This window comes from Hylobates moloch, unplaced genomic scaffold (genome assembly GCF_009828535.3).
Source record: "Hylobates moloch isolate HMO894 unplaced genomic scaffold, HMol_V3 SCAFFOLD_1, whole genome shotgun sequence".
Lineage (NCBI taxonomy): Eukaryota > Metazoa > Chordata > Mammalia > Primates > Hylobatidae > Hylobates > Hylobates moloch.
In genome coordinates, this window is record NW_026652276.1 from 203,052,263 (window position 1) to 203,080,226 (window position 27,964).

General features: G+C 35.4%; 1 protein-coding gene across 3 annotated transcripts in view; it reads right to left on the reverse strand.

Annotated features, from left to right (window-relative positions):
- AASS (aminoadipate-semialdehyde synthase) overlaps positions 1-27,964 on the reverse strand; it is a 70,620-nt gene that overhangs the window by 13,909 nt on the left and 28,747 nt on the right. For 2 of the 3 annotated variants that reach the window (XM_058426251.1, XM_058426254.1), the window contains 10 exons: positions 27,016-27,164; positions 25,532-25,654; positions 25,037-25,160; positions 13,238-13,297; positions 12,987-13,054; positions 10,362-10,483; positions 10,067-10,193; positions 4,657-4,767; positions 4,452-4,560; positions 3,316-3,456 (listed from right to left, as the gene is read on the reverse strand). In XM_058426251.1, the coding sequence (XP_058282234.1) occupies positions 3,316-3,456; positions 4,452-4,560; positions 4,657-4,767; positions 10,067-10,193; positions 10,362-10,483; positions 12,987-13,054; positions 13,238-13,297; positions 25,037-25,160; positions 25,532-25,654; positions 27,016-27,164 (1,134 nt within the window). The remainder of the gene's footprint in view (positions 1-3,315; positions 3,457-4,451; positions 4,561-4,656; positions 4,768-10,066; positions 10,194-10,361; positions 10,484-12,986; positions 13,055-13,237; positions 13,298-25,036; positions 25,161-25,531; positions 25,655-27,015; positions 27,165-27,964) is intronic. The other variant, XM_058426262.1, reaches the window with a different exon arrangement.

Sequence of the window (27,964 nt, forward strand, 5' to 3'; positions counted from 1 at the left end):
CCCACAACAGTACCCGGAATGTGATGTTCCCCTTCCTGTGTCCATGAGTTCTCATTGTTCAATTCCCACCTATGAGTGAGAACATGCGGTGTTTGGTTTTTTGTCCTTGCGATAGTTTACTGAGAATGATGTTTTCCAGTTTCATCCATGTCCCTACAAAGGACACGAACTCATCATTTTTTATGGCTGCATAGTATTCCATGGTGTATATGTGCCACATTTTCTTAATCTAAGCCAAAAGAACAAAGCTGGAGGCATCACGCTACCTGACTTCAAACTATACTACAAGGCTACAGTAACCAAAACAGCATGGTACTGGTACCACAACAGAGATATAGATCAATGGAACAGAACAGAGCCCTCAGAAATGATGCCGCATATCTACAACTATTTGATCTTTGACAAACCTGACAAAAACAAGAAATGGGGAAAGGATTCCCTATTTAATAAATGGTGCTGGGAAAACTGGCTAGCCATATGTAGAAAGCTGAAACTGGATCCCTTCCTTACACCTTATACAAAAATTAATTCAAGACGGATTAAAGACTTAAATGTTAGACCTAAAACCATTAAAATCCTACAAGAAAACCTAGGCAATACCATTCAGGCCATAGGCGTGGGCAAGGACTTCATGTCTAAAACACCAAAAGCAATGGCAACAAAAGCCAAAATTGACAAATGGGATCTCATTAAACTAAAGAGCTTCTGCACAGCAAAAGAAACTACCATCAGAGTGAACAGGCAACCTACAGAATGGGAGAAAATTTTTGCAACCTACTCATCTGACAAAGAGCTAATATCCAGAATCTACAATGAACTCCAACAAATTTACAAGAAAAAAACAAACAACCCCATCAAAAAGTGGGCAAAGGACATGAACAGACACTTCTCAAAAGAAGACATTTATGCAGCCAGAAAACACATGAAGAAATGCTCATCATCACTGGCCATCAGAGAAATGCAAATCAAAACCACAATGAGATACCATCTCACACCAGTTAGAATGGCCATCATTAAAAAATCAGGAAACCACAGGTGCTGGAGAGGATGTGGAGAAATAGGAACACTTTTACACTGTTGGTGGGACTGTAAACTAGTTCAACCATTGTGGACGTCAGTGTGGCGATTCCTCAGGGATCTAGAACTAGAAATACCATTTGACCCAGCCATCCCATTACTGGGCATATACCCAAAGGAGTATAAATCATGCTGCTATAAAGACACATGCACACGTATGTTTATTGCGGCACTATTCACAATAGCAAAGACTTGGAACCAACCCAAATGTCCAAGAACAATGATTGTCTTTATCTTCAGACAAGGAACCCAAAGCTCACAACCAGTAATGGCAGAACTAGAGCACAAAGCCAGGCCCACAGATACCAAGTTCCTTGCTCTTTCTTTTGCATGGTTGCACTCTGCTGACCCTTTCATTGTTACCATTTTTAGCATTTATAAGGCCTCCTAAAAATAAGTGTTTTACTCAACTGAGGCAAGAATTTGTCCTGCCTTCACATGTTAATTTATACCAAACATAGGCCAGTCTCTTCAGATTGCAGAAGGTAAAAGGAGCTGTTGGAATGCAATAGCAGACAGGCTGTAGCATGTAAAAGGATGTGTGCTTGGTAAAACATCAGACTAAGATTCTGGTGCAAACCTTCATGATTCATAGAATTAAAGAATTGGATGGAACATCAGTGCTCACATTACACATCAGGAAACTGACATCCAGTGGATCTTTTCAACTGCCTGGTCTTTGGCTATGTTATGAGGGATGCCAGGAATTAGACCAGAACTCATTGATCCTGTTTATTATCCTGAAACATGTCACACATCATTCCAGCATCGAGCTAAAGTGTCCTGCTTGTTTAGTACTATTTTAAGTGCAGCTGTGATTCTCTGATCATTAAATCAGTTGTTCTCAAATTCAGCTGCATATTAGAATCACTAGGAAGATTTAAAAAATCCCCAAACCCAGGCAAATCAGAATCTTTGGGGATGAGGCCCAGGTACTTTTTAAACTCCCTTTGTAATTCCAAGCCAAGTATGAGTTATGCTCTATATCACAGGCACAAAAGACCACGGCTAATAACAGCATTCACCTTGTAGCTTAAGAAATTCTTTCCCTCTACTCCTGAAATACGTTTCGATTCACAAATACATTGACAATGTAAAATATTGATGCTAGAATAATCTTTTTAAGACACATCTAGCTGATCATATTACTCATCACTGCCTGCAGGGCCAGGACTAGGGCAAGGTGAGTGAGGTGCCTACAACACACAATTCAAAGAGGCACTCTGAGTCTCATTTCGTTTTTCTCCAAACTATGAGCATAAACTATGAAGTCAGATAGACATGATTTGGATACTGGCTCTGTCACTTGCCATCTCTTTAAGTGTAGCTGTTATCTTAACTCCCTAAACCTGATTTTTCCCCTTATAAAACTGTCATACCATTAGTGCTAACATCCCCGCCTAGCTGGCACCTTCAAATCCTTCAAGGCCAAGCACATCCTCTTCTCCACTAGTCTTCCTTCTCCCCATCCTCCTTCCCCCAACCCCTTCACCAAGGCCAATTAAACTGTTATCCCATCTGTACCTCTGAGCCACTTTAACATACTTTGGAAATTTCCCTATTAAATTATAATTACTTATTCCCATGTCTGTCTTTCCAGCCATTAGGCAATCTGGCAAAAGGAGAAAAAAAGCCTTAAGAGTTAGTTAGACTTGAGTTTGAATCTCAGCCAAATGACCTTGGACATGCTCTCTGAGCCATAGCTTTCTTATTGTAAAATAATGAAAATAATATTAAACTTGGAGAGTTCTTATGTTCTGTTACATGGCAGCTGGGGAAGAAATTGTAGTTTCTTTCCCCAGCACATCAAACCCTCCATTCCAAGAGCTAAACCCCATCCCCAATCCAGCTGTGAGCTTTCTGAGGTCATGAATTTCATTCTCGGTGACAGTCTTGGGTAACTTGACCAAAGTCCAGCACATAGTAGATACTCAGAAAATGTTTGTCATGCTGAAATAAATCAAGAGATGACCAGTGTTTACATATATAGAGAAGTGAATTTTTGAATAGCAGAAACAACTTGCAAGAAGGCCTAGGGAGGAGAATAGGCACAGGCTTTGCTGGGAACAGCAAGGAGACCGTGCTAAACAGAACAGAAAATATACACTGGGAAACAGGAGGAGATAATGGAGACAGGCAGCATTGCCATTATTAAAGGGTTTGGGATCAGGGAGTATTTAGACTGTCTCAGGCCGTTATTGCAGGTTGATATCACTATGCTTGGATGAGATTCCTCACCTTTCCATCGAGCAGATAGGTGGCAGACTGCATTACGTTCATCAAAACTCCCACTGGACTCCAGCTAAATTTATATCTCAATGGATTGTTTGAATGTTCAGGGGCTGGAAGCCCACCACAGTAGGAAACATATGACTCAATCTATAAGTTAAAGAATCAATAAATAAGGAAGAATTCACAACTTAGAGAATGTCTAAGTAATTAATTGAAGACAATGATATGAATGGAGTAAACTTGCTACAGTTTCTCATTCTTACAGTTACTAAGGCATTCGAAAATACATCTTCAAAGCATGTACCATTTGGTTAAATAGCAGTTAATTTTATATATATGGTTTTTTTTAAAAAAAACTGTAAAAACAGTGACTAACATTTTGTTCAGTTAAAAATCCAACTCTTAGTTCAATTCTGCTTAGTCAGTTCCTACTAACTTTTGTATTCAAATTATAAATTTACATATATATAATTTTAATACATATATATACACACACATTCAAAAACCTAAAACAATCTGAATCATCCCATTTACACCTTGTCAAAGGTACTGTTTCATAAAAGATATTTCATATCAACGGATTGCTGATACCCAAAGATTCTTCTCACTTTTAAAAGTCAAACCTTATTACAGAATCTTCAAGGTAATCTAAAATTTGTATTAAGCCAAAATTTTATAGTAGCATATGTTTCTCCAAAAATTGGTTGCTACCAAAGACTTGGACATTGTTTTCCTGTATGGATATTTTGCAGTTATAAGATATTATTTAAAATTTCTGGGAGGTCGAGGCGGGTGGATCACCTGAGGTCAGGAGTTCGAGACTGGCCTGACCAACATGGAGAAACCCCATCTCTACTAAAAATACAAAATTAGCTGGCATGGTGGTGCGTGCCTGTAATCCCAGCTACTTGGGAGGCTGAAGCAGGAGTATTGCTTGAACCTGTGAGATGGAGGTTGCAGTGAGCCAAGATCATGCCATTGCACTCCAGCCTGGGCAGCAAGAGCAAAACTCAGTCTCAAAAAAAAAAAAAAAAAAAATTTAACTTTGATTAAAGGTGTTGCTATATTATAACTCATACTTTGATTCTGTACACAAGAAGTTAGACATTTTAATGTTCCCTTTGGGTATAAATTGGGCTCACCGTGGCTCCCACTTCCTTGGCTTTATCTATTGTTTCCATTGCTAACATGTGATCCAGACCAGGGTCCAATCCCAATTCACCAATGATTGTGATGCCAGCATCTTCCACACTGCAGCAGGTGGAAAGAGGAGAAAGGAAAACTTGGATATAAAATAAAAACAATGCCATGGATCCATTCAGTTTGTTTAAAATGATTAAAACTTACCTCTTTTCCAATTCTTTCAGTGCTGGTGTGATGTAGCTTGCAGTGACCATGTTAACTTTGTTTGTGATGCAGGCCTTGGCCACAAGAGGGTGCAATACATAAGGCAACAAGCTTAAAAACAGGAAGAAACTAATCAGAAACTCCCTTTTTCAACCCTATCTTCTAAGGTATTTGAACTGTATTAAAGCTGCATCTTAAGGTACTGTTCTGATTAAATTATTCTCTCAGAAAAGGGAACACTTATACACTGTTGGTGGGAATGTAAATTAGTTCAGCTGCTAGAGGGCAGTTCAGAGATTTCTCAAAGAGCTAAAAGTTGAACTATCATTCGACCTAGCAATCGCATTACTGGGTATCTATCCAAAGTAAAATAGCTTACTCTACCAAAAAGACACATGCACTCACATATTCGTCACAGCACTATTCACAATAACAAAGACATGGAATCAATTGACATGCCCATCAATAGTGGATTGGGGCCAGGGGCTGTGGCTCATGCCTGTAATCCCAGCACTTTGGGAGGCCAAAGACAGGTGGGTCGCTGGGGCCCAGGAGTCAAGACAAGCTTGGACAACATGGTGAAGCATCATCTCTACAAAAAATACAAAAATTAGCCCAGCATGTTGGTGCATGCCTGTAGTCCCAGCTACTCCAGAGACTGAAGTGGGAAGACCACTTGAACTCAGGAGGTCAAGGCTGCAGTGAGTCGAGATCACAGCACTGCACACCAGCCTGGACAACAGAGTGAGACCCCGTCTCAATAAAACAAAACAAAAGTGAAACAAAAATAAAAAAACACCAAAAACAGTGAATTGGATTAAAAAATGTAGTACGTATATACCACTGAATACTACATAGCCATAAAAAAGAACGAAATCGTGTTCTTTGCAGCAACATGGGTGCAACTGGAAACTAGTATCCTATGTGACCTAACACAGAAACAGAAAACCAAATCCTGCAGGCTCTCACAAGTAAGTGGGAGCTGAACATTGGGAACACATGGAATTAAAGATGGAAACAATAGACACTGAGGACTACAAAAGGGAAGAGGTAAGAAGTGAAGCAGGGGCTGAAAAACAACCTACTGGGTACTATGCTTGCTACTTGGTGGCAGATTCATTGATACTCCAAACCTCAGAATCACACAATATACCTTTGTAATAAACCTGCACATGTAACCCCTGATTGTAAAATAAAAGTTGAAAGTAAAATAAATAAATATTCCCTTGGACATGATCAATGACTCCCTTTGGGCCACAGAATAAATTCACCCTGTTATCACATCTAAATAGCAATACTCTATTCTATTGACCTGATGAGGAATAAATGCCTGAGAAGCGGTTTTATTGTTTATTTTTTTTTATGAACTAGAGAAAATCTGAAGTATGCAGAATGGATTTGACAAGTGCAATGATGTAGTATGATACTGTTTATGTTGGTTTTTATTTTTTTGTTGGTACTGTAGACAGCTTTACCAAATAGTCAATAAAAAAAACAACCTAAATATTGTCATGTAATTGACAGAATATTTTATTATTCCTACAATAGACTATGGATATACTCATTTATATGAATGTAACACTCATATTTATGAAAATTTGATTGCTTGTGATTATGCAGTTCCAGCACCAAATTATAATCCCAAAGCCAAAATTGTTGAAAACCCAATCAAAGTTGAGCTTTAAGTACAGCATCATCTGTTGTTCACCATGTGGTGAACAATATTTTTAGCCATTTTGATAGCCTTTACATCGATCAACACCATTAAAGCCTATCACCTCCTTGGGCCCTTCCTGGAGTCTACTCAATAATGTAATACATGGGCCATCTTGACCTAGTTTGACACTTCCTGCCAGCCATTTGGAAGATGTGAAGGCAAAAAGAACAGCAGCCCTATTTTAGTGGAAAACCCAAGACAGAAAACCCCAATCCAAATTATACCTGCCGCTTTAAGAAATTTCCAAAAAGTTATTTTCCTCCACAAAGCTTTCCCAGATTCCCCCAAAGCCAGATATCCTTCCTCTGCATGCATCCAGTTATATCTTTATAAAATTTAATAGAATTTGTTCCATTCATCCCTATATTTCTACAGCTCATGTATTACATTATTGAGTAGACTCCAGGAAGGCCCAAGGAGGAGACAGGCTTTAATGGTGTTGATCAGTGTAAAGGCTATCAAAATGGCTAAAAATCCACATGGTGAACAACGATGATGCTGTACTCAAAGCTCAACTTTGATTCGATTTTCAACAAATTTGGCTGTGGTATAGTAATTTGGTTCTGGGACTGCATAATCACAATAAATTAAATTTTCATAAATATGAGTGTTATAAAAATGAGTATATCCATATTCTATTCTAGGAATAATAAAATACCCTGTTAATTACATGACAACATGTAAGTTGTTTTTTAATGCCTATTTAGTAAAGCTGTCTACGGTACCAACAAAAAAAATAAAAACCAATGTAAACAATATCACACTGTATCATTGTACTTGTCAAATTCATTCTGCATACTTCAGATTTTCTCTACTTCATAGAAAAAAAACAATAAAACTACTTTTCAGGCATTTATTCCTCCTCAGGTTAATAGAGTATTGCTATTTAAATTTATTATAATGCAGAATAAAATTGTGTATGTCTTTTATCAGTATCAAAATCTCCTGGTCTCTATGTTTTTGTTTCTTTAAACCAAAAAGAATTACTGCTAACAAATTTGGTAGACCTTTAGAAGCCACTGAGTAAAATACTTGCAAAACTATTAGAACCAAATATTAATAGAAAATGTGCAATGTCATTATCTTAAAGGTTAAGCAGAAATTTTTAAATCACATTCTTCATATTAAACTTGCCCAATCAAAATTTTACTGAGATCTAATAATATTTTAAAACTTTGGCCTTATAATAGGCTGAGAAGTAGAATGATAGGACTTTGCCTGGTGGTACTTTTTAAGACGAAGGGATTAGAGTTCATAATTCGTCTCGAATATGATATAGTAAGCATTCAGTGGGACATAAATTATTTAAGTTGACTCCAACCCAATTACTCCAAAATGTCAAAGATGTCACTTGTGAAAAATACACACAAAATGCATGTGGAATTTTCAAAGAAACACTGAAATCAATTACTACTTTGTATTAAATTATTAAAAACTAAATTTGAAAAATTAAAACTATGAGAATTGTACATATTACTAAAAAAATTTTGTGAAACATATTCTTTACTCATTTTTTTTGTAGTCCCTATTACTGTGTTTATATCAAAACATTCCTTCCCCAACTTAAAAAATAAAACATTTGGCCAGGCATGGTGGCTTATGGTAATCCTGGCACTTCGAGAGGATGGGGCAAGTAGATTGCTCGAGGAGTTCAAGACCAGCCTCAGCAACATGGTGATAACCCATCTCTACTAAAAATACAAACTTTAGCTAGGCATAGTGGCATGTGCCTGTAGTCCTAGCTACTTGGGTGGTTGAGATGGGAGGATCACTTGAGTTTGGGGGGTGGAGGTTACAGTGAGCCAAGATTGTGCCACTGCATTCCAGCCTGGGTGACAAAATGAGACTGTCTCAAAAAAAAGAAAAAAAAAATTTAAGGAATGCTATAGGATAACACTGTTTAATGGCATTACCATTATTCAGCATAGAAAATACACCAAATGAGAAAACATTAAATATAAAACAGATTTTGCTAATGCTAAATCTTATTGAAGGCCACTTGTTTGCTAAATTTTAAAATTTGGACATATTAATAGATTGATGTCTTTGTCCATTATCTTGTCACATTTTATTTCAGATTTTGTTTCAAATGGATTTTATTGTGTTATTTTACTTTTAATTAAAAATGATACATTTAGGTACCTATGTGTGGCAAAATAAGTTATTGTTCTACTCAGAAGGCTAGATCATTCTATTTTGAATCAGGATTTCTTTTCATAGTAATACCAGAGAGGTTCAGTTGGTCATTAGTCAATTTTTTCTAAATAAAAATTAATGCTCATAAAATTTGTATAAATTGAGTAACATTTTCAGTGCATGAAATTAGCCTATATTTAAACATATCAAGAGAAATGTAAAAATGCCAACCTACAGAACTACCTTTCATTATGTTTTCCAAGACTTTTTTTTTTTTAAAGCAGAACATCACAGAACCTCCTCCAAAGATATAATTTGAATCTGATCTGTGAAAGTGATTAGGTAATCACTATAACCGAACAGATAACTTTCTTCCTCTCATACTGGGAAAATTCTAAGAATGAATGACTATTCTCATCACTTTGACATTTCCAAACCAAATTTATTTATTTATTTATTTATTACTTTTATTTTAGGTTCAGGGGTACATGTGCAGGTTTATTATACAGGTAAATTGTGTCACGGGGGTATGGTGTACAGATTATTCCGTTATCTAGGTAATAAGCATAGTACCCTATAGAAAGTTTTTTGATCCTCACCCTTCTCCCACCCTTTACCCTCAAGCAGGCCCTGATGTCTGTTGTTTCTTTCCTTTTGTACATATGTACTCAAATATCATAACCAAATTTAGTTATAAAGTAAATCTCATGTAATCTCATGTAACTCTGTATCTAGATGTTACATCTGCATTTTTGTTAGTTAGTAACACTGTATTTCAAGATCTGTTGCTATGATGAGATTTAAAATGGTCATAAAGCTAAATAATCTACTTATTTCATTTAAGCTTTATGACTACAAAGGATAAAATAGACACTAAAGTATATAAACATTAATACCTTATGACCTGCAATCCCACTTCTAAGTATATACCCGACAGAAATGTATAATTACTGTTTTGGTGAAATGGTCACTAAAAGACAAATACTGAAATGTGTATAGCAGTGTGACTTATAATAGACAAAATCCAGAAACAACCTAAATATCTATAGTAGTCAAAGAAATAACAATAGTACATTCACATAATGAAATACTACACAGCAATGAGAATGAATAAACTATCATTTCAGACAATAGCACAAATGACTCTCATAATCACAACATTGAATGGAAGAAGGCAGCCACAAACAAGGATATACTGAATGATTCCAATCATATGAAGTTTGAAAGCAGGCAAAAACTAAATGTCAGAAACCAGGATAGTGATTACCCTTAGAGGACAGGGTAAGTGAATAGAAAGAGGAACCAGGAGGGCTTCTGAGGAATTATTGATACTATGTTTCCTGACACAGATAATCATCACAGAGTGTGTTCACTTTGTGAAAATTCATTGAGCTATATACTTACGATTTGTACACCTTCTGGACCCATACTTCAATTAAAAACTTTACTCCAAAAGAGTATGAAGAGAGGAGAAGTGAAAGTTTCAGAAAGAGAAAAATAAGAGAAAAGAAATAACAACAACCAAGATATGAAACTCATTTCTTGCCAGATACTGACCTGATGACAAGATCCTGTTTTGCCACCAAGAAGCCCAGCTTCTCTTCCTGTTTACAAATGTCCATGCTAACAGGATTAATATTATATTTCTTGCCTAACTGTTCAATTTGATTCTTCATGTCAGAGCCTATTTCAAGAATTAAAAGTCACATTTTTAGATATATCAGAGTAAAATATATTTTAACATCTCCAAAAATAAATTTTCAAATTTCAGAAACAAAGTAGTCTTTTAAAATGTAGAAGTCAACATGCTATAAAACATATTTTTCTTCTTCAAAAATTAGGGCTTATTTACCTACTGTTATTTCTATATTGCCATCTCTTGATAAATATTCCAATACAGGCTCAGATACGTAGCCAGATCCAAGAACCAAAACCTTTCTCCTGGTGCCCATTGAAAGTGACTGAGCACGTTCCCTATTTAAAAAAAAAAAAAAAAAAAAGGGAAAGGGCTAATTAAAAATTTTTTTTTAAATAACAGAATCTTGCTGTCCACAAATCATACTAAAACCTAAATAATGAAGCAACATTTTCTCTTCACATAACTTAAAATAAGAATTTCAACATGAATGAGTTCCCTATATCAACATTTTTAAAAATTATTTTACATTTTGTACAATGAAGAGCAATAGACCTGACATCTCTGGGATATATATCTAGAGATGTATAGACGTATTTCATGAATTCCCAGTATTACTAGTGAGGTGCAGATGCTGGACCTTTTCTTGGCTTACTCGTGATTGAGTAACTTGGTCTCACATCTTATCATTCCAGAAGATGCGATTCAAAATCATGGAAGGGGTTTTACCTTGGAAACCTTATTTATTCCTCACAACAATCACAGAAGACAACAATTTGAGGAAGAGAATATTATTATCCATATTAGAAATTGTTTTGTCATATATCTTTAGAGTCACTTGAAAATACTCAAAACCATGACTTTGAGTCACACATGCCATGGGTTAAATGTAGAAACCAAAGACTAGTGTTAGGCATTTTTTTAATTCTTGAACAGTTTATTCTGCTGGAATTTATATTCATACCTTCCAGGCAGATGACTTTCTGTCTTTCCCACAAACTATGTCCTCCAAGGCAGCATCTAAGACTTACCCATCTTTATAAACCCATTAATGCTCAGCACGTTTTGTCTTAAATATGGAATTTACTCATTAAATATTTTTTGAATCAAATTCCCTGTTATCAACATGAAACCATAGAAATGGCCTAGTGCCAGGGACTGAAGTAGGCTCTGTTATTTAGAATCTTTAGGCCATAATGTCTCTTGAACATTAACCCAAAAAACTTTTCATTAATTTAAAAAAAAAAAAAATAAATATAAGTATAAAAAAATTCCTGTCCTTCTATACCCCAGCACACATATTACTGATGTGAAGAGGTCTCATTTAACTACTACTGTCTCCCATTTCACCTTCCAGAGAGAACCACTATTATTCGGTTATTATATATTCTGTCTAACAATATTTTCTATAGTTTGTATAATTAAAACATTCCAAATACCAAATGCTCAAAACAGAAACTCACTCCAAGATTCTAATACTGTCCAGCCCACCAGTACCCCCAAACCCCAGACTCCAGGTTAATAATCACGTGCTAAGTGATGAAAAGAACAGAAGAATAAGGCAGGGTTCAATATAAAGTAAATTTCCTTTCAAAATGCAACCTTTATTATCAGTATCTTAGCACAAGTTTCCATCAGGAAAGAGGGCAGCAAGTTCTAGCAATTGCAGCCAAGTAAACCTGCTGCTTCATGAAATATCACACATAAGACAGAAGATATCATCATGACCAGTCATGTTAGACATGTCACTAGTATCAGTAGTGTAAAAGACCATCAGATGATGAGAACCAAAACATAGAGCTATGAAAAACAAACAGATGTGAAGTTTTACCTGTAAGAAACTCTCCTATAGGGTTATGGAGTTAGCTTCTCTTATTCACAAAGAAAAAAAGTAAATACTTAGTGTCTTATGCCAGTATATTTCACTGACACATTAAAAAGTAACTATAATCAAACCAGCACATATGGAAAAGGCCTAACTATAGTACACTTGATCTGGGCAGATCTCTTTCTTTACTACTTGTAGGTAGAACCACTGAAAAAGAAGATAAAACAGTTGTGTTGTGTTGTTTCCCAACTCTGGTTTCTCCTGAGACTTCAGTATATGGGTTCCTATTTTAATGTGAAAAAACCAGCAGAGTAGATATAAACACAGATCAAGGGCAATTGGCTGGAGGAGACCAGAATATTCCAAAAAAATAAAATTAATGTTTTCAAACTTTAAGTAGTAAAATCAATTAAGGAGACAAAGGCCTTGGCTAAAGACCTTTCTAAAGTAACTATTCTCTTGAGTAGATTTGCTACATTACTTTTTGGCACCTTCCCCCTAATAAGAATCCCTGGAGAAAACTACCTCTTATTTTCATCAATCGTTTATTCACAACTCTCTGAATTTGTAACCACGAATTCACTTTCCTGAACATTATACTAAAAAAAAGAGAGTCCAAATCCTCAACTAAAACCCAAACTGAAAGCACCACAGAAAAGCTAGTGTGCTCATTTTCCTTTGAGAAAATAACTGAGGCATGACCATGTATCAAAAGCTAGAGAAAAACAAGAAGTTACCTGAAGGATAATCCTTTTGGATTTTTGCTTGCTTACCCATACGTCTACACAGGCTATTAGAAAGCCAAAATGATGCTACGCTACTGTTAAGTGGGAAACAGTCACAGTGGTTTCAGCCAGCCACTTAGGTTGGATTTCCTACATTTTCAAACATTATCAAAATGCATATATTCTACAAACCTAATATTAAGAACTCCCACTGAAGCATTAAAAAATACTCATGAATTCCAAGATAAGAATAAATGTATAAAACAAGAGGATTTGAACAATACTTACCTGCTCTCCCGGAGTGTCTGGATATATTTATATTTATCAGGTAATGTACCGTTGGATGTAATCACTGCCTAAATGTATATGACACAAGACATTTCTTTAGTATCCACATTTTAGTCCTACAAACATGGTCTTATGACTGATAGAGAAGAGACAGAATGACAAAGATGGAGAGAGAGAGAAACAGAGAGAAGGGAGCAAAAATGGTAGTAGAAAAAATACATTTATGAAAAAATATTCTTCTCACAACTTACATCTCTCACCACAGGAGAAAAATTCTGACTTTCAAGAGGCTGTGTCGCGTCTGATAATATCTGAAAGGAAAATGAGATTTGTAAGAGATAAATGACACTGCAAAGAAAGCCTCTTGGTGTTTGTATCCATATTAAAATATTAATCAAGGGAAAAAAAGAATTTAAGAAACAGTTTTCTGAGGATCACCAAGTATAAGTGATTGGTAATAGAAGTCTTCTACAAGCAATCAACTCTGCCCACAAGACTATGGTGTTTCAGCACAAGTCCCAATTTTAAAACTAAAATTGGATTATAATCATCTTTGCTTGCTGTGAACACAAAAAAGCTTATCCTTTCCAACCAGTTAAATGTATCATATTAAGCATGTTGTCAAATATCTTTACAAGCTTTATAGCTATAGTCCTCCCTTCAAGGGCCTCTACTCCATTCCAAAAGTTCAAACTGTTCTATTAGGAGTAGAGAATGAGGTTTTCCACTCAGCAAGCCCACCAACCCTGCAGTAAGGGGTCTCCCTCAGATCAGTATCAGTATTAGTAGTTATATGTATAGGTACATCAGCATTTCAAAGGTGGTAGCAAAAGTGACTTGACTGAGTAGACCTAGAAAGTCATTCACACCCTCTTCACATTATCTTGCAAAATTGAGTCAGAGACAACAAAAAAAGTAAGATGTCTCATATTAACATTTCAGCAACCTTCTATTCCTCCTCTTTTCTCCCAAGGAAACTAACTCTTGAATATACTGCCAAGAAGTAATGGGTATATATATTAGTCCCTCTCAAAGAACCCAATTCTTGAATATACTGCCAAGAAGTAATGGCATATAAGTTAGCATTGCTGTTTCTGGTGGACAGGGGAGGGCCAATGAGACAATCTTTCCTCCCTAACTATAGGTTAAGATCTAGCTCACTCACCCAACTAACAACAAGAAAACTGTTCCTAGAAAGTGCTGGTAACAGAGAATTTATTTACCGTATTAAAATAAATAGAAAATGGTTTTCATGTATCTAAAATAAATGGTAATTTGAAAAAGTCAGTTCTCCAAAGGACTGAAACCTAGATTTAAATTACTTCATCCTAACTGAATTTAGGTGAATTTCTCCTAACCTTTATCCTTGTCTATCCCACTGCCCAAAACAAAGAATATATTATCTGGAGGAAAATCACAGAACATCCAGAGCCTCGAGTCATCTCTAAAATTTTGAATATGCAATGTCTAGCATTCAACCAAAAATAAATAAATATATTGAAAGGTAAGAATTTACTGAAAACCATAAAAAACAAGGAAAAAAACAGGGAACATAAATAGAACCAAGAAGTGTAATGGAATTAACAAAAATGATTCTAAATTGTGATTAATATGTTCAAAAAATAAAAAGACAATATAGATAACTTTTTTTAAAAATGTAAAACTTTAAAATTAATGAATATATCTGAGCAGGCAAAAAAATAAATAAATAAATAAATAAAATAAAATTAATGAATATAAATTTTTGATAAATGAAAAATAATATGTTTCAAGCCTTGGAAGACAGATGAACATCCAAATATATGAAGCTCAACAATCTCCAAACAGAGTTAACCCAAAGAGGTCCCTTTATAATTACTGTCAAAAACCAAAGACAAATGATATTAAAAGCAGCAAGATAAAAATATCATGTTACATATAAGGGAATCTCCATTAGACTATCAGCAGATTTCTCAGTAGAAATCCTGCAGGCCAGGAGAGAATGGGATGATATATTCAAAGTGCTGAAGCACAGAAAACTGCCAGCCAAAAATGCTACACACTGAAGCTGTCCTTCAGAAAAAAAGAAGAAATAAAGTCTTTCCCAGACAAGCAAAAGTTTAGGGAATTCTTCACCACTAGAGCTGCTCTGTAAGAAATGCTTAAGGGAGTTTTTCAAGTAGAAAAAAGAACATTACTAACATGAAAACATATAAAATTAAAAAATTCACTGGTAAAGTAGATACACAATCAAATTCAGAATACCCCGATACTACTATGGCACTCTGAAAAACATAGGTATATATAACTCTAGGATGAAAGTTAAAATTCAAAACAGTCAAAAATAATGATAGCTACAATAAAGTATTAAGAAATATGTAAGCTAAAAAGATGTAAATTGTGACGTCAAAAAATATTAACTGGTTGCACCCAACTCGGAAAGGTAAAAAAGAAATGTGAATACACACACACACACACACACACACACACACACACACACACACACACTGGTGGGAAGGTAGAAGTCTAGAGTTTTTGTATGCAACTGAATTTAAGTTGTTATTAGTATAAAATAGTCTATTATAACTATAAGACATTTTATGTAAGCCTCGTGGTAACCACAATGCAAAATACTAAAGCAGATATTCAAATGATAAAGATAAAAGGATATAAATTTAGCACTAAAGGAAATCACTAAATCACAAAGATAAACAGAAGGAGAGGAAAAAAAGAACAAATAAGCTATAAAGCAATCAGAAAACAATTAACAAAATGGCAGTAGTAAGTCCTTGGCATATCAATAATTACTCTTAATGTAAACAGATTAAATTGTTCAATTAAAACACAGAGTGGCTGAATGGGTTAAAAAGACAAAGCTCTACAATAGCAAAGATATGGAACCAATCTAGATTCCCATCAGTGGTGAATTGCATAAAGAAAATGTGGTATATATACACCATGGAATACTATGCAGCCATAAAAAAGAATGAAATTGGCCAGGCACAGTGGCTCACACCTGTAATCCCAGCACTTTGAGAGGCCAAGGTGGGCAGATCACCTGATGTCAGAAGTTCAAGACCAGCCTGGCCAACATGGTGAAATCCTGTCTCTACTAAAAATATAAACATTAGCCAGGCTTGGTGGTGGGCACCTGTAATCCCATCTACTGGGGAAGCTGAGGCAGGAGAATTGCTTGAACCCAGGAGGCGGAGGTTTGTGAAATGAGATGGTGCCACTACACCAGCCTGCGTGACAGAGCAAGACAGCCTCAAAAACAAACAAACAATGAAACTATGTCCTTTGCAGCAATCTGGATGCAGCTGAAGGCCATTATCCTAAGCAAATTAATGTAGGAACAGAAAACCAAATACCACATGTTCTCAGTTATAAGTGGGAGCTAAACACTGAGTACCCATGGACACAAAGAAGGGAACAATAGAAACCAGGGTATACTTGAGGGTGGAGGATGGGAGGAGGGTGAAGACTGAAAAACTACCTATCAGGTACTATGCTCACTACTTTAGTGACGAATTCATTTGTGCTCCAAATCCCAGTGACATGCAATTTACTCATGTAATAAAACTGCACATGTACCCCCTGAACCTAAAATAAAAGTTGCAAGGAGGAAAAAAAAAAAAAATAAGCTCTCAGTATATGCTTCCCACAAGAGACACACTTTCACCTTAAGAATGCACATAGGCTTTCATCCCTCAAAGGGGATGAAAGAAGATATTCCATGCAAATAATACCAACAGAGGACAGGGACAATTCTTATTCTAGATAGAAAAAACTTAACACAAAAACTTTCACAAGCGACAAAGAAAGTCATTATTAAAGAGCTCAAGTCATTAAGAAGTCATAGCAATTGTAAATACATGTGCACTCAACATTGGAACACCTAAACATATAAAGCAAATATTAATTAATCAACATGAAGGTAAAAAATAGATACCAATACAATAATAGTAGGAGACTTCAATACCCCTCTTTCAAAAATGGGAAGATCAACCAGAAAGAAATTAATAAGAAAATACTGGAATTGATCTGTGCTTTAGACAAAATGGACCTAATAGATAAATATAGAACTTTTTATCCAGTAGCACCAGTGTACGCATTCTTCTCTAGTACATATAGAACACTCTCCAGAATAGACCATATGGTAGGCCACAAAATATGTCTTAACAAATTCAAAATAATTGAAATCATATCAAGTATTGTTTCTGATCACAATGGTATGAAGCTGGAAATCAATAACAAGAGAAACTTTGGAAACTACAAACACATGCAAATTAAACAACACACTCCTCATCAATCAAGGAGTCAATGGAGAAACTAAAAGTGAAATTTAAAAATTTCTAGAGACAAATGAAAATGAAAACACAACCTACCAAAACCTATGGGATACAGCAAAAGCAGTACTCAGAAGGAAGTTTATAGCAATTTTGAAATGCCTATTTCAAAAAAGAACAAAGATCTCAGATAACCCAATGTTGTACCTCAAGGACCAAGAAAAACAGGAACAAACTGAACCCAAAATTAATAGACACAAAGAAATAATGATGGTTAGAGAAGATATAAACAAAACAGAGACTTAAAAAAATACAAAAGATCAATGAAACAAAGAGTTTGTTTGAAAAGGTAAACAAAATCAACAAACCCCAAGTCTGTCTAAGGAGAAAAGACTCAAATAAATACAATTTTAGATGACTGTTGTTGGTGTATTGAAATGCTAGTGATTTTTGTACGTTGATTTTGTATCCTGAAAGTGCTGAAATTGTTTATCAGCTTAATTTTTGGGCTAAGACTATGGGGTTGTCTAGATATAGAATCATGTCATCTGCAAAAAGGGATAATTTGACTTTCTCTCTTCCTATTTGAATGCTTTTTATTTCTTTCTCTTGCCTGATTGCTCTGGCCAGGACTTCCAATACTATGTTGGATACAAGTGGTGAAAGAGGGCATCCTTGTTGCCAGTTTTCAAGGGGAATCAGTGTCATTAAAATGGCCATACTGCCCAAAGCAATTTATAGATTCAATGCTATTCTTATCAAATTACCCATGACATTCTTCATAGAACTAGAAAGAAACTATTTTAAAATTCATATGGAACCAAAAGGAAGCTGAATAGCCACGGCAATCCTAAGGAAAAAAAAACAGAGCTAGAGGTATCATGCTACCTGACTTCAAACTATATTACAGGGCTACAGTAACCAAAACAGCATAAGACGGGCACAAAACCAGACAAAAAGACCAATAAAACAGAATAGAGAGCTCAAAAATAAGGCCACACATCTTCAACCATCTGAGCTTCAACAAAACTGACAAAAACAAACAGTGAGGAAAGGACTCCCTGTTTAATAAATGGTGCTGGGATAACTGGCTAGCTATATGCAGAAGATTAAAACTGGATCGCTTCCTTACAGCATGTAAAATGGTGTAAATCAACTCAAAGTGGATTAAAGAATGAAATGTAAAACCCAAAATTATAAAAACCCTGGAAGATGATCTAGGCAAAATCATTCTGGACATGGGAACTGGCAAAGATTTCATGATGAAGACACCAAAAACAATTGCAACAAATGGGATCTAATTAAACTAAAGAGCTTTTGCACAGCAAAAGAAACTATCAACAGAGTAAACAATCTACAGAATGGGAGAAAATATTTGCAAACTATGCATCTGACAAAAGTCTAATATCTAGCTTCTATAAAAACTTAAATTGACGCTGGGCGCGGTGGCTCACGCTTGTAATCCCAGCACTTTGGGAGGCCGAGGTGGGCGGATCACGAGGTCAGGAGATCGAGACCACGGTGAAACCCCGTCTCTACTAAAAATACAAAAAATTAGCCGGGCGTCGTGGCGGATGCCTGTAGTCCCAGCTACTCAGAGAGGCTGAGGCAGGAGAATGGCGTGAACCCGGGAGGCGAAGTTTGCAGTGAGCTGAGGTTGCGCCACTGCACTCCAGCCTGGGCGACAGAGCGAGACTCCGTCTCAAAAAAAAACAAAAAACTTACATTTACAAGAAAAAACAAACAACCCCATTAAAAACTGGGAAAAGGACATGAACAGACACTTTTCAAATGAAGACATACATGCAGTCAACAAGCATATGAAAACAAATTCAACATCACTGATCATTAGAGAAATGCAAATCAAAACCACAATGAGATACCGTCTCACACTAGTCAGAATGGATATTACTAAAAAGTCAAAACATAACAGATGCTGGTGAGGTTGTGGAGAAAAAGGAATGCTTATACCCTGTTGGTGGGAGTAAAAATCAGTTCAACCATTGTGGAAAGCAGTGTGGCAATTCCTCAAAGAGCTAAAAACAGAACTACTCTTCAACCCAGCAATCCCGTTACTGGGTATATACCCAAAGGAATATAAAATGTTCTATCATAAGGACACATACACAAGCACATGCTATTGTAAAGAGTGCTCATTGGACGCTATTATAAACAGCAGAGACATGGACTCAACCTAAATGCCTATAAATGATAGACTGGATAAAAAACATGTGGTACACCATGGAATACTATGAAGCCATAAAAAAGAATGAGATCATGTCCTTTGCAGGAACATGGATAGAGCTAGAAGCCATTATCCTTAGCAAATTAATGCAGGAACAGAAAACCAAATACCGCATGCTCTCCCTTATAAGCAGGAGCTAAATGATGAGGACATATGGACACACAGAGGGGAACAACACATATTGGAGCCTTCCTGAGGGTGAAGGGAGAGGAGCAGAAAAAATAAATATTGGGTAGTAGGCTTAATACCCTGGTGACGAAATAATCTGTACATCCACCCCTCGTGATACAAGTTTACCTATAGAACAAACCTGCACATGTACCCCTGAACCTACCAGTTTTTTTTAAGTATGTATTAGCTTCTGCAACAATATTGCATAACAAATCACCCACAACTCAAAAAAAAAAAAACAAAAACACACAGATGAAAAAGGAGACATCACAACTGATACCACAGACATACAAAGGATCATAAGACAGCATTATGAACAATGATATGCCAAAAAATTGGAAAACCTAGAAGAAATGAACAAATTCCTGGACACATACAAGCTACCAAGATTGAACCAGAAAAAAAAAAACAATCTGAATAGGCGAATCAATAACAAGCAGCGAGATTGAATCAGTAATAAAAAGTCTCCCATCAAAGAAAAGCCCAGGACCTGATGGTTTCACTACTGAACTCTACCAAACATTTAAAGAAGATTTAATACCAATTCTTCTCAAACTATTCCAGAATATCAAGGAGGAGGAAATTCTTCCAAACTAATTCTACAAGGCCAGTGTTAATGTGATACCAAAATCAGACAAAGACGTAACAAAAAAAGTAAACTTCAGGCCAATATCCCTGAAGAACATAGATACAAAAATTTTCAACAAAATATTAGAAAACCAAATTAAACAGCATATTTACAAGAGCATTCACCATAATAAATGGGATTCATTCCAGGGGTGCAAGAATGGTTCAACATATGCAAATTAATAAACATAATTTATCACATTGACAGAATGAAGGACAAAAACCATACGATTATTCCAACAGAAACAGAAAAAAGTATTTGACAAATTCAACATCACCTTATGATAAAAACTTTCATCAAATTCGGCATACAGGGTACATACCTCAACAAAATAGAAGCCATATTTGACAGACCCACAGCTAACATCATACTGATCACGGAAAATTGAAAGCTTTTTCTCTAAGATATGGAACAAGAAAAGGATGCTACTATTCAACATAGTACTGGATGTTCTAGTCAGTGTAACCAGGCAAAAATAAAGAAAACAAAGGCACCCAAATTGGAAAGCAGGAAGTCAAATTGTCCTTGTTTGCAGATGACGAAATCTTATATATAGAAAACCCTAAAGACTCCATCAAAACACTGTTAGAACTGATAAATTTAGTAAAATTGCAGAATGCAAAATCAACATACAAAAATTAGTAGCATTTCTATATGCCAAGAGTGAACAATCTGAAAAAAAAAATCCCGTTTCCAATAGCCACAACAAAAATAAGATGCATAAGAATAAATTTAACCAAGGAAATGAAAGATCTCTATACTAAAAACTGTAAAACATTGATGAAAGACATTGAAGAAAACAAAAACAAATGTAAAGATATTCCCATGTTCATGGACTGGAAGAATTTATATTGTTAAAATGCCCGTACTACCCAAAGCAATCTACCAAATCAGGGCAATCCTTACCAAAAAAAAAAAAAAAAAAAAGATAATCTTCCCAGAAATAAAAAAGACAATCCTAAAACTAGTATGAAATCACAAAAGACCCCAAATCGTCACACAATCTTTAGCAAAAAGAATGAAGCTGGAGGCATCACACTACCTGACTTCAAAATATACTACAATCAATAGTAACCAAAACAGCATGGTACTGGCATAACAGCAGACACAAAAACCAATGGAACAGAAAGGCAAGCCCAGAAAGAAATCTATACATCTATATCCACCAGTTTTGGAGAAAAGTGTCAAGAACAAACATTAAGGGAAGAAGAGTCTCTTCAATAAATGGTGCTGGGAAAATTGGATATCTCATTCAGAAGAATAAAACTAGACCCCCTATTTCTCATCATATAAAAAAATCAACTCAAAATGGATTAAACACTTAAATAGAAGACCTAAAACTATGAAACTACTAGAAGAAGAAAAAAAAACATAGGGGAAATGCTTCATGACATTGACCTGGTTAAGAATTTTTTGGATAAGAACTCAAAAGCACAAGCACAAAACCCAAAAACAGACAAATGGAATTACATCAAACTAAAAAGCTTCTGCACAGCAAAACAAACAAACAAAAAATCAATTGAGTGAAGAAACAACAGAATAGGAGAAAGTATTTGCAAACTATACGTCTCAGAAGGAAGTAATACCCAGAATATACAAGAAAGTCAAAGAACAAAACAGCAAATAATACAATCAAAAATGGGCTGTACTCAAAGTAAATCTAATGGCTTTAAATGCACGTATTGCTAAAGAGAAACACAGGAAAATAATTACCTAAGCACTTATTGCAAGAAATTATGAAAAGAAAGGTTAACTAAGCTCTCAGTAAAGTAAACTAAAGAATATAGTATAGGTAAGATTATAAATTAAGAAAACAGAAAATGATATAAAATAGAGATGATCACCACAGTTGAACTGATTTTTTGAGATGACTAATAAAATTGATCAATTCCAGGTAAAACAATTAAGAAAAAACAGAAGGCATACCCAACCAACATCCGGAAAAAGAGAAATCACTACAGAATCTATTAAAGAGTTAATAAGGTTATTACTAAAAAAAATTATGACAATAAAGTTTACAACTTAGATGAAATATAAATTCCTAGAAAATAAGCATACCAAAATTGACAAAGAAAAATAAAAATCTGAACATTCTTGTTTTTAAATAAAATATAATCTATAATTTTAAAACTTACCCTTAAAACTAAAAAAAGAAACAAACAAAAATGCTACCAACCCAAATCGTTTTGCTAATGAATTGTATCAAGTAGAACTAACACTGATTTCATGTAAAATGTTCCTGAGACCAAAAATAAGGAAATACTCTCTAACTTGTTTTAAGTCCAACATAACCTTAATATCCAAACCTGACAAAGACCTTATAATAAAATAAAGTTATAGATTAAGCTCTCTCATGAACATAGATATTAATAATCCTAAACAAGATAAATCTATGTACCAACTCAACAAAATAATGTGGAGATACATATATATCTCCACAACCCCAAATGTCTACCAATGGTAAAACAGATTAATAAATTTTGGTATATTCCTTAGCAACCTGAACTTAGTCATAAATAAAAGGTTAACATACAGCCAAGTTGGATTTATCCTAAGAATGTGAAGTTAGTTTGATATTTGAAAACCAATTGACAAAATTCACATATTAACAGAGAAAAGAAAAAAATGATCTTCTCGATGAATACAGAAAATGCATTTGATAAATGTACATAATATCCACATCATCCAGGCCATAATCCAGAATTATTCAATCTATGAAAACCAGAAGACTATGACCAATTCTCAAGGGAAAAGACAATCAATAAAGTTCAACTGCAAATGGACCCAGAAAGTTGGAAGTATGAGATAAACATTGTAAAGTGGTTTTTATAACTATGTCCCACGCAATAACGAAAAATACAGTCATAATTAATGAAAAGATAGGAACTGTCTGCAGAGAAAGAGAAAATACCAAAACAAAATTTTTAAAAAAGAACCCAACAGAAATTCTAGAACTGAAAATAGAACATTGGAAATTAAAAATGCACAGAAAAGTCTGATTAGCAGAATAGAGAATATGAAGACATTTTCAGATAAAGGACAACTAAGAGAATCTGTCACCAGCAAACCTGTACTGTAAGAAGTGATAAATTAAGTTATTCAGTCTGCAGGGAAATGATGCCAAAGGGAAATGAATGAAGAACATCAAAAATGGTAAACATCTTGGTAAATATATTATTGCATTTTTTACATACATACAGTTTGGCCACTTAAACATTTACCATTATAAAATTTTAGAAGTAGAGAAACTGTTAAGATTATGTATTCATGGCTGGGCGCGGTGGCTCATGCCTGTAATATCAGCACTTTGGGAGTCCAAGGCGGGTGGATCACGAGGTCAGGAGTTCAAGATCAGCCTGGCCAACATGGTGAAACCCCATCTCGACTAAAAACAACAAAAATTAGCCTGGCGTGGTGGCATGACCTGTGGTCCTGGCTACTCAGGAGGCTGAGGCAGGAAGAATCGTTTGAACCCGGGAGGTGGAGGTTGCAGTGAACCGCGATTGCATCACTGCACTCCAGCCTGGGTGACAGGGCGAGACTCTGTCTCAAAAAAAATAAAATAAAATAAAATAAGATTATGTATTCATTACAACCTCATGTTACAGATGAAATATCTGAGGCTCAGAAAGGAAGTGAGTGCCCTGCTCAAGGCCATAAAGCAAGTTGATGTCTCCAGCAAAGCCCAGCATTTGTACTCTCCTTTTCCTGCTTCTTTAATCCCTCAGCACCAACTCCAGACACATTGCAGATCCAGCACTGACTGCATCAGCAAAACATGCTTAAATTCTCTGTATTTGTTTTATAATGTGTAAAATGGATTTAATGATGGTACTTACCTAATATGGTTCTTATGAGTACTTAAAATTAAAATATATTTAGTACTTTGAGCACTTCCTGCACATAGTAGGTCCAATATCATGTCTAACCATGACAGTGCCTGCTGCCTACAGTTTCTCAAGCCTGCTACATCTCCCTGTTGACATATTCCAATAGGAAAAAGAAAGGGTCAAAATGGAATACTATTTGAAAGAAAAGAAGATCACAGACTGGAAATTTCATTTATTCTTGCCCCACTAACTATTGTTCTATTTTAGTGTGAGAGCTTATGAGGGAAAATATAGATGAAAAGAGCAAGAGCCATTCTTTATATTGGAATCATTGGCAGAGGCAGACAGTCTGAAATAAAAATAAAGCAGGAAGGCTATGAATGCTTAGGATAAAAACTGAAATAAGAAAAATTTTCTTTGATAAAGAAAATGGAATTTAGATAACATGGTATTTCATTAGCTAATCAATGATCACAGAAGAAAAATACATGACCTCAACATAAGCTGCCACTTAACTATTGGTGACCAGAACCCAATAAAAATGTTCTATATTTCTAATTTTTCAGATCTGGTTATTATGGCACAATAAGAGTGCCCCAATATGAACTGACATAGATGGCAAAGAATTAAAAATAAAGCATGTTTTATCTCATATGTGGTGAACATTCTTAATAAAAGACCTATAATGGGAAAGAGATGTAATTGTAATTAAGCATGAAGGCAGTGATATCATCATATACCCCGAGACAAAGTAAGCAGATTATGTCAAATAAAATAGTATCAGTATGTATTTCAGGGAAGGGCTGGCATTTCAGTTTACAACAGATTTCTTAGATACAGAGGACCAGAACATTCACAGAATTACCCCATTATTCAATTTAAAGCCACGGAGTTGTTACTGATATTACCGGTCTGCTCACCATTTCTTCAACATAAGGGTAGAGCATGTCTCCAAAGCATTCTGTAGCTTCAATTGGGAGCTGTGCCGGCAAATTGTCAATGGAGCACATCAGGATCCCTGAGCCTTCAACACTAAGAGAAGCAGTGTGGTTTATTCAGAAGCACGAAACATTATTTGTAAGTTCTGACTTTTCCAGATGTCTACTCCATTATATTTGCCTCGTTATCATTTGTAATTTTGTATAAAAGTATACGTGAAAATAAACAAAACTTTTCAAACAAAACGTTTTCCTTTTTTCAGTAACCCGTCTCACATTTAAATATATGTGTGTGTGTATATGTGTGTGTTCATATGTGCATTTTTTTTGTCAAATTTTAGTATGTTTGAGTATATCTCTCCAAATTTTCATAACTTCATAAAGATGTGAAATACTGAGCATTTTAGAGTAGTATATCAATGTAACTAAGTGAGGAATATTATCTAACAACTTTAGCAAACTCACCTGTCATGAATAATATGCTGGTCTGCATCATACATGCAAAAGGGACGCTCTATTGTTGTACACTCAGTCATAAACTCTATAGACCCTCCTGTGTCAGCTGAAATGTCACATATTGCCACAAGTCTGAAAATAACATCAATACTTAGATGAGAGGATGAAATTCTGAAGTCTCCAACAAGACTAATAAAAAGGAGTTTGGAACAATTTTCAATGTGGATCCCAAATATTTTCCAGGCTTTTGGGGTCTTTTTCCTAGCGCTCATTCTTCAGAACTCTGCACTGTTTTGTGATACAGAGAATCTTCAAAGTATGAATTTTAGTCTCCAAAAAAAAAAAAAAAAGAAAGAAAGAAAAGAAAAAAGGAAACAAAAGCAGAAAATTGCTTTCCTAGAGAAATCATTAACAGACTAAAGTTAACATAGTTATCTCTAAATAACTCAGAAAGGTTCAATTATGCTATCTCCACCCTGCTTAGTACTATATAGTTTTACATGTGGTTACACAGAAATCTCTAGAATTATGAACAAAAGTCTCAGTCCAGCATTCAAAAAGTTGACTACAATTTTTCTGCCCAATCTCCAATTACCACTTGCATACATGAACCAATGTAGAGCTAGACTAACACATTCAGCACCCTAAATATGCTTTGGTAGCTCCATATTTATTAAGCACCAATCCTTTCACTTGGAATTCTTGTTCTCCTCATTCCTCCCTTTAAGGTTTGCTGCGCCCAATGCTTCTGCTTTCTTCTAAACCCTGGTGATGGTGTTGCTCCTAGCATTCCCTTGGCATTTACTTGATGCCAGTTACATGCCTAGAAAAGCAAACATATCTTTTACTCTTTCACAAATATTTATTAATTAGTTAATTCAATATTTAATAAATATTTCAATGCCTATTATATATCAGGCAACGTACTAGGTGCTTGTGGCCAAGAGAAACAGACCCCCTATCCTTAAGGAGATTAAGTTCTAGGAAGAGGGAGAAAAATCATAAACACGAGAAAATAAATGAGGAATTTCAAAACAAAAAACAGAGTAACAGACTAGAGATAGAGATGAGAATGGAGAAACAAGAGAAGACTTCTCTGAGGAAATAGTTTCAGAGCTGCATGGGGCATCACAGAAGACAAAAGAAGAATGTTTCAAGAAGTAGAGGTGGGCTGGGCATGGTAGCTCATGCCTATAATCCCAATACCTTGGGAGGCCAAGGCAGGAGGTCTGCTTGGGGTCCAGAGATTTAGACCAGCCTGGGAAACATAACAAGACCCCATCTCTAAAGATAAATACATATAATAAAATTTAAAAAAAAAAAAAAAAAAGAAGGAGGGATGGTTAACAGTGTTGAGTACTGCCAAGAGGTCAAGAAAGATAAGGCAGAGAAGTAGTCATTAGAAATCAAGTCCTGTGATATGTGATATTTGATCCTCTAATAATGGAAGCAGCTGGTCAAAACTACTATTGTTGCTGAAGTAGAATCCTTACTTGTGTGGTAATGCAGGGCAGCCTTCCACACCAGCAGCTGAGAACTTGCCTGGAGCCAGGAGACTCTGAGCATCTTGGCGGGTTAGGAGGCGAGGAGTGTTTTGTTCCCAGTAGATTCCATTAATTAAGCAAGTTGTATAGGGTGCAATCTGTAATGCAAGTTCCAGGTTCAAGAAAATAGAAAATAGCCTATTTTAATACAGTATACTGAAAGAGAGCTATCAGTAAATTCTATGAGAAATAATTAAATGTAACTTCTAATTGATTTTCTTATTGTCCATGTCAGTGTCCATCTTTTGAGGCAAAGATAATAAATAGCCACCCAGATTTCAGTGTAGAATTACCCCATGACAGAGAAATATATGACTATAAATACATTAATATGTTCATTCTATAATGTATTGCATGCCGAAGAAAAATGAAAGGACAAAAACAAAACAAACAAACAAAAAACAGTGGACCTAAAATTATATTTCCAGCTCTAATACCAGTAGGGTATGACCTAAATCATGCTACCTCAACTTCCCTGGGCTCTATTTTTCTTACTTGCCAGATGGGGATAATACACACCCCATTCCTCAAAGGAATGCTGTGAAGATTAAATCGGATAACATCTGTAAGCTCTATGGAGCAATGTGCTACATACATGCATACATGGCAACTAGGTCAGTATCAGTTTTAGGATGCATCCAATCACCAATACTTCTGTGACTGGGGAAATGAGAAGGAATAAAGATTTCTTAGATTCAAAATTTTTCAGTTTGAAACTATGTTCATAATTTTTCTTCTTCAAACATCTCAAGCTGAAGGTAAGTGTTCTTTTCCCTAACATGCCCTGCATGATATAAGGGCTAAACTTCATACCAGAATCTGAAAATGCTATGTTGGTCAAACATATTTAAAATTATTTAAAGCATTCTTTTTCACAATAAATGCATGCATTTTTTGT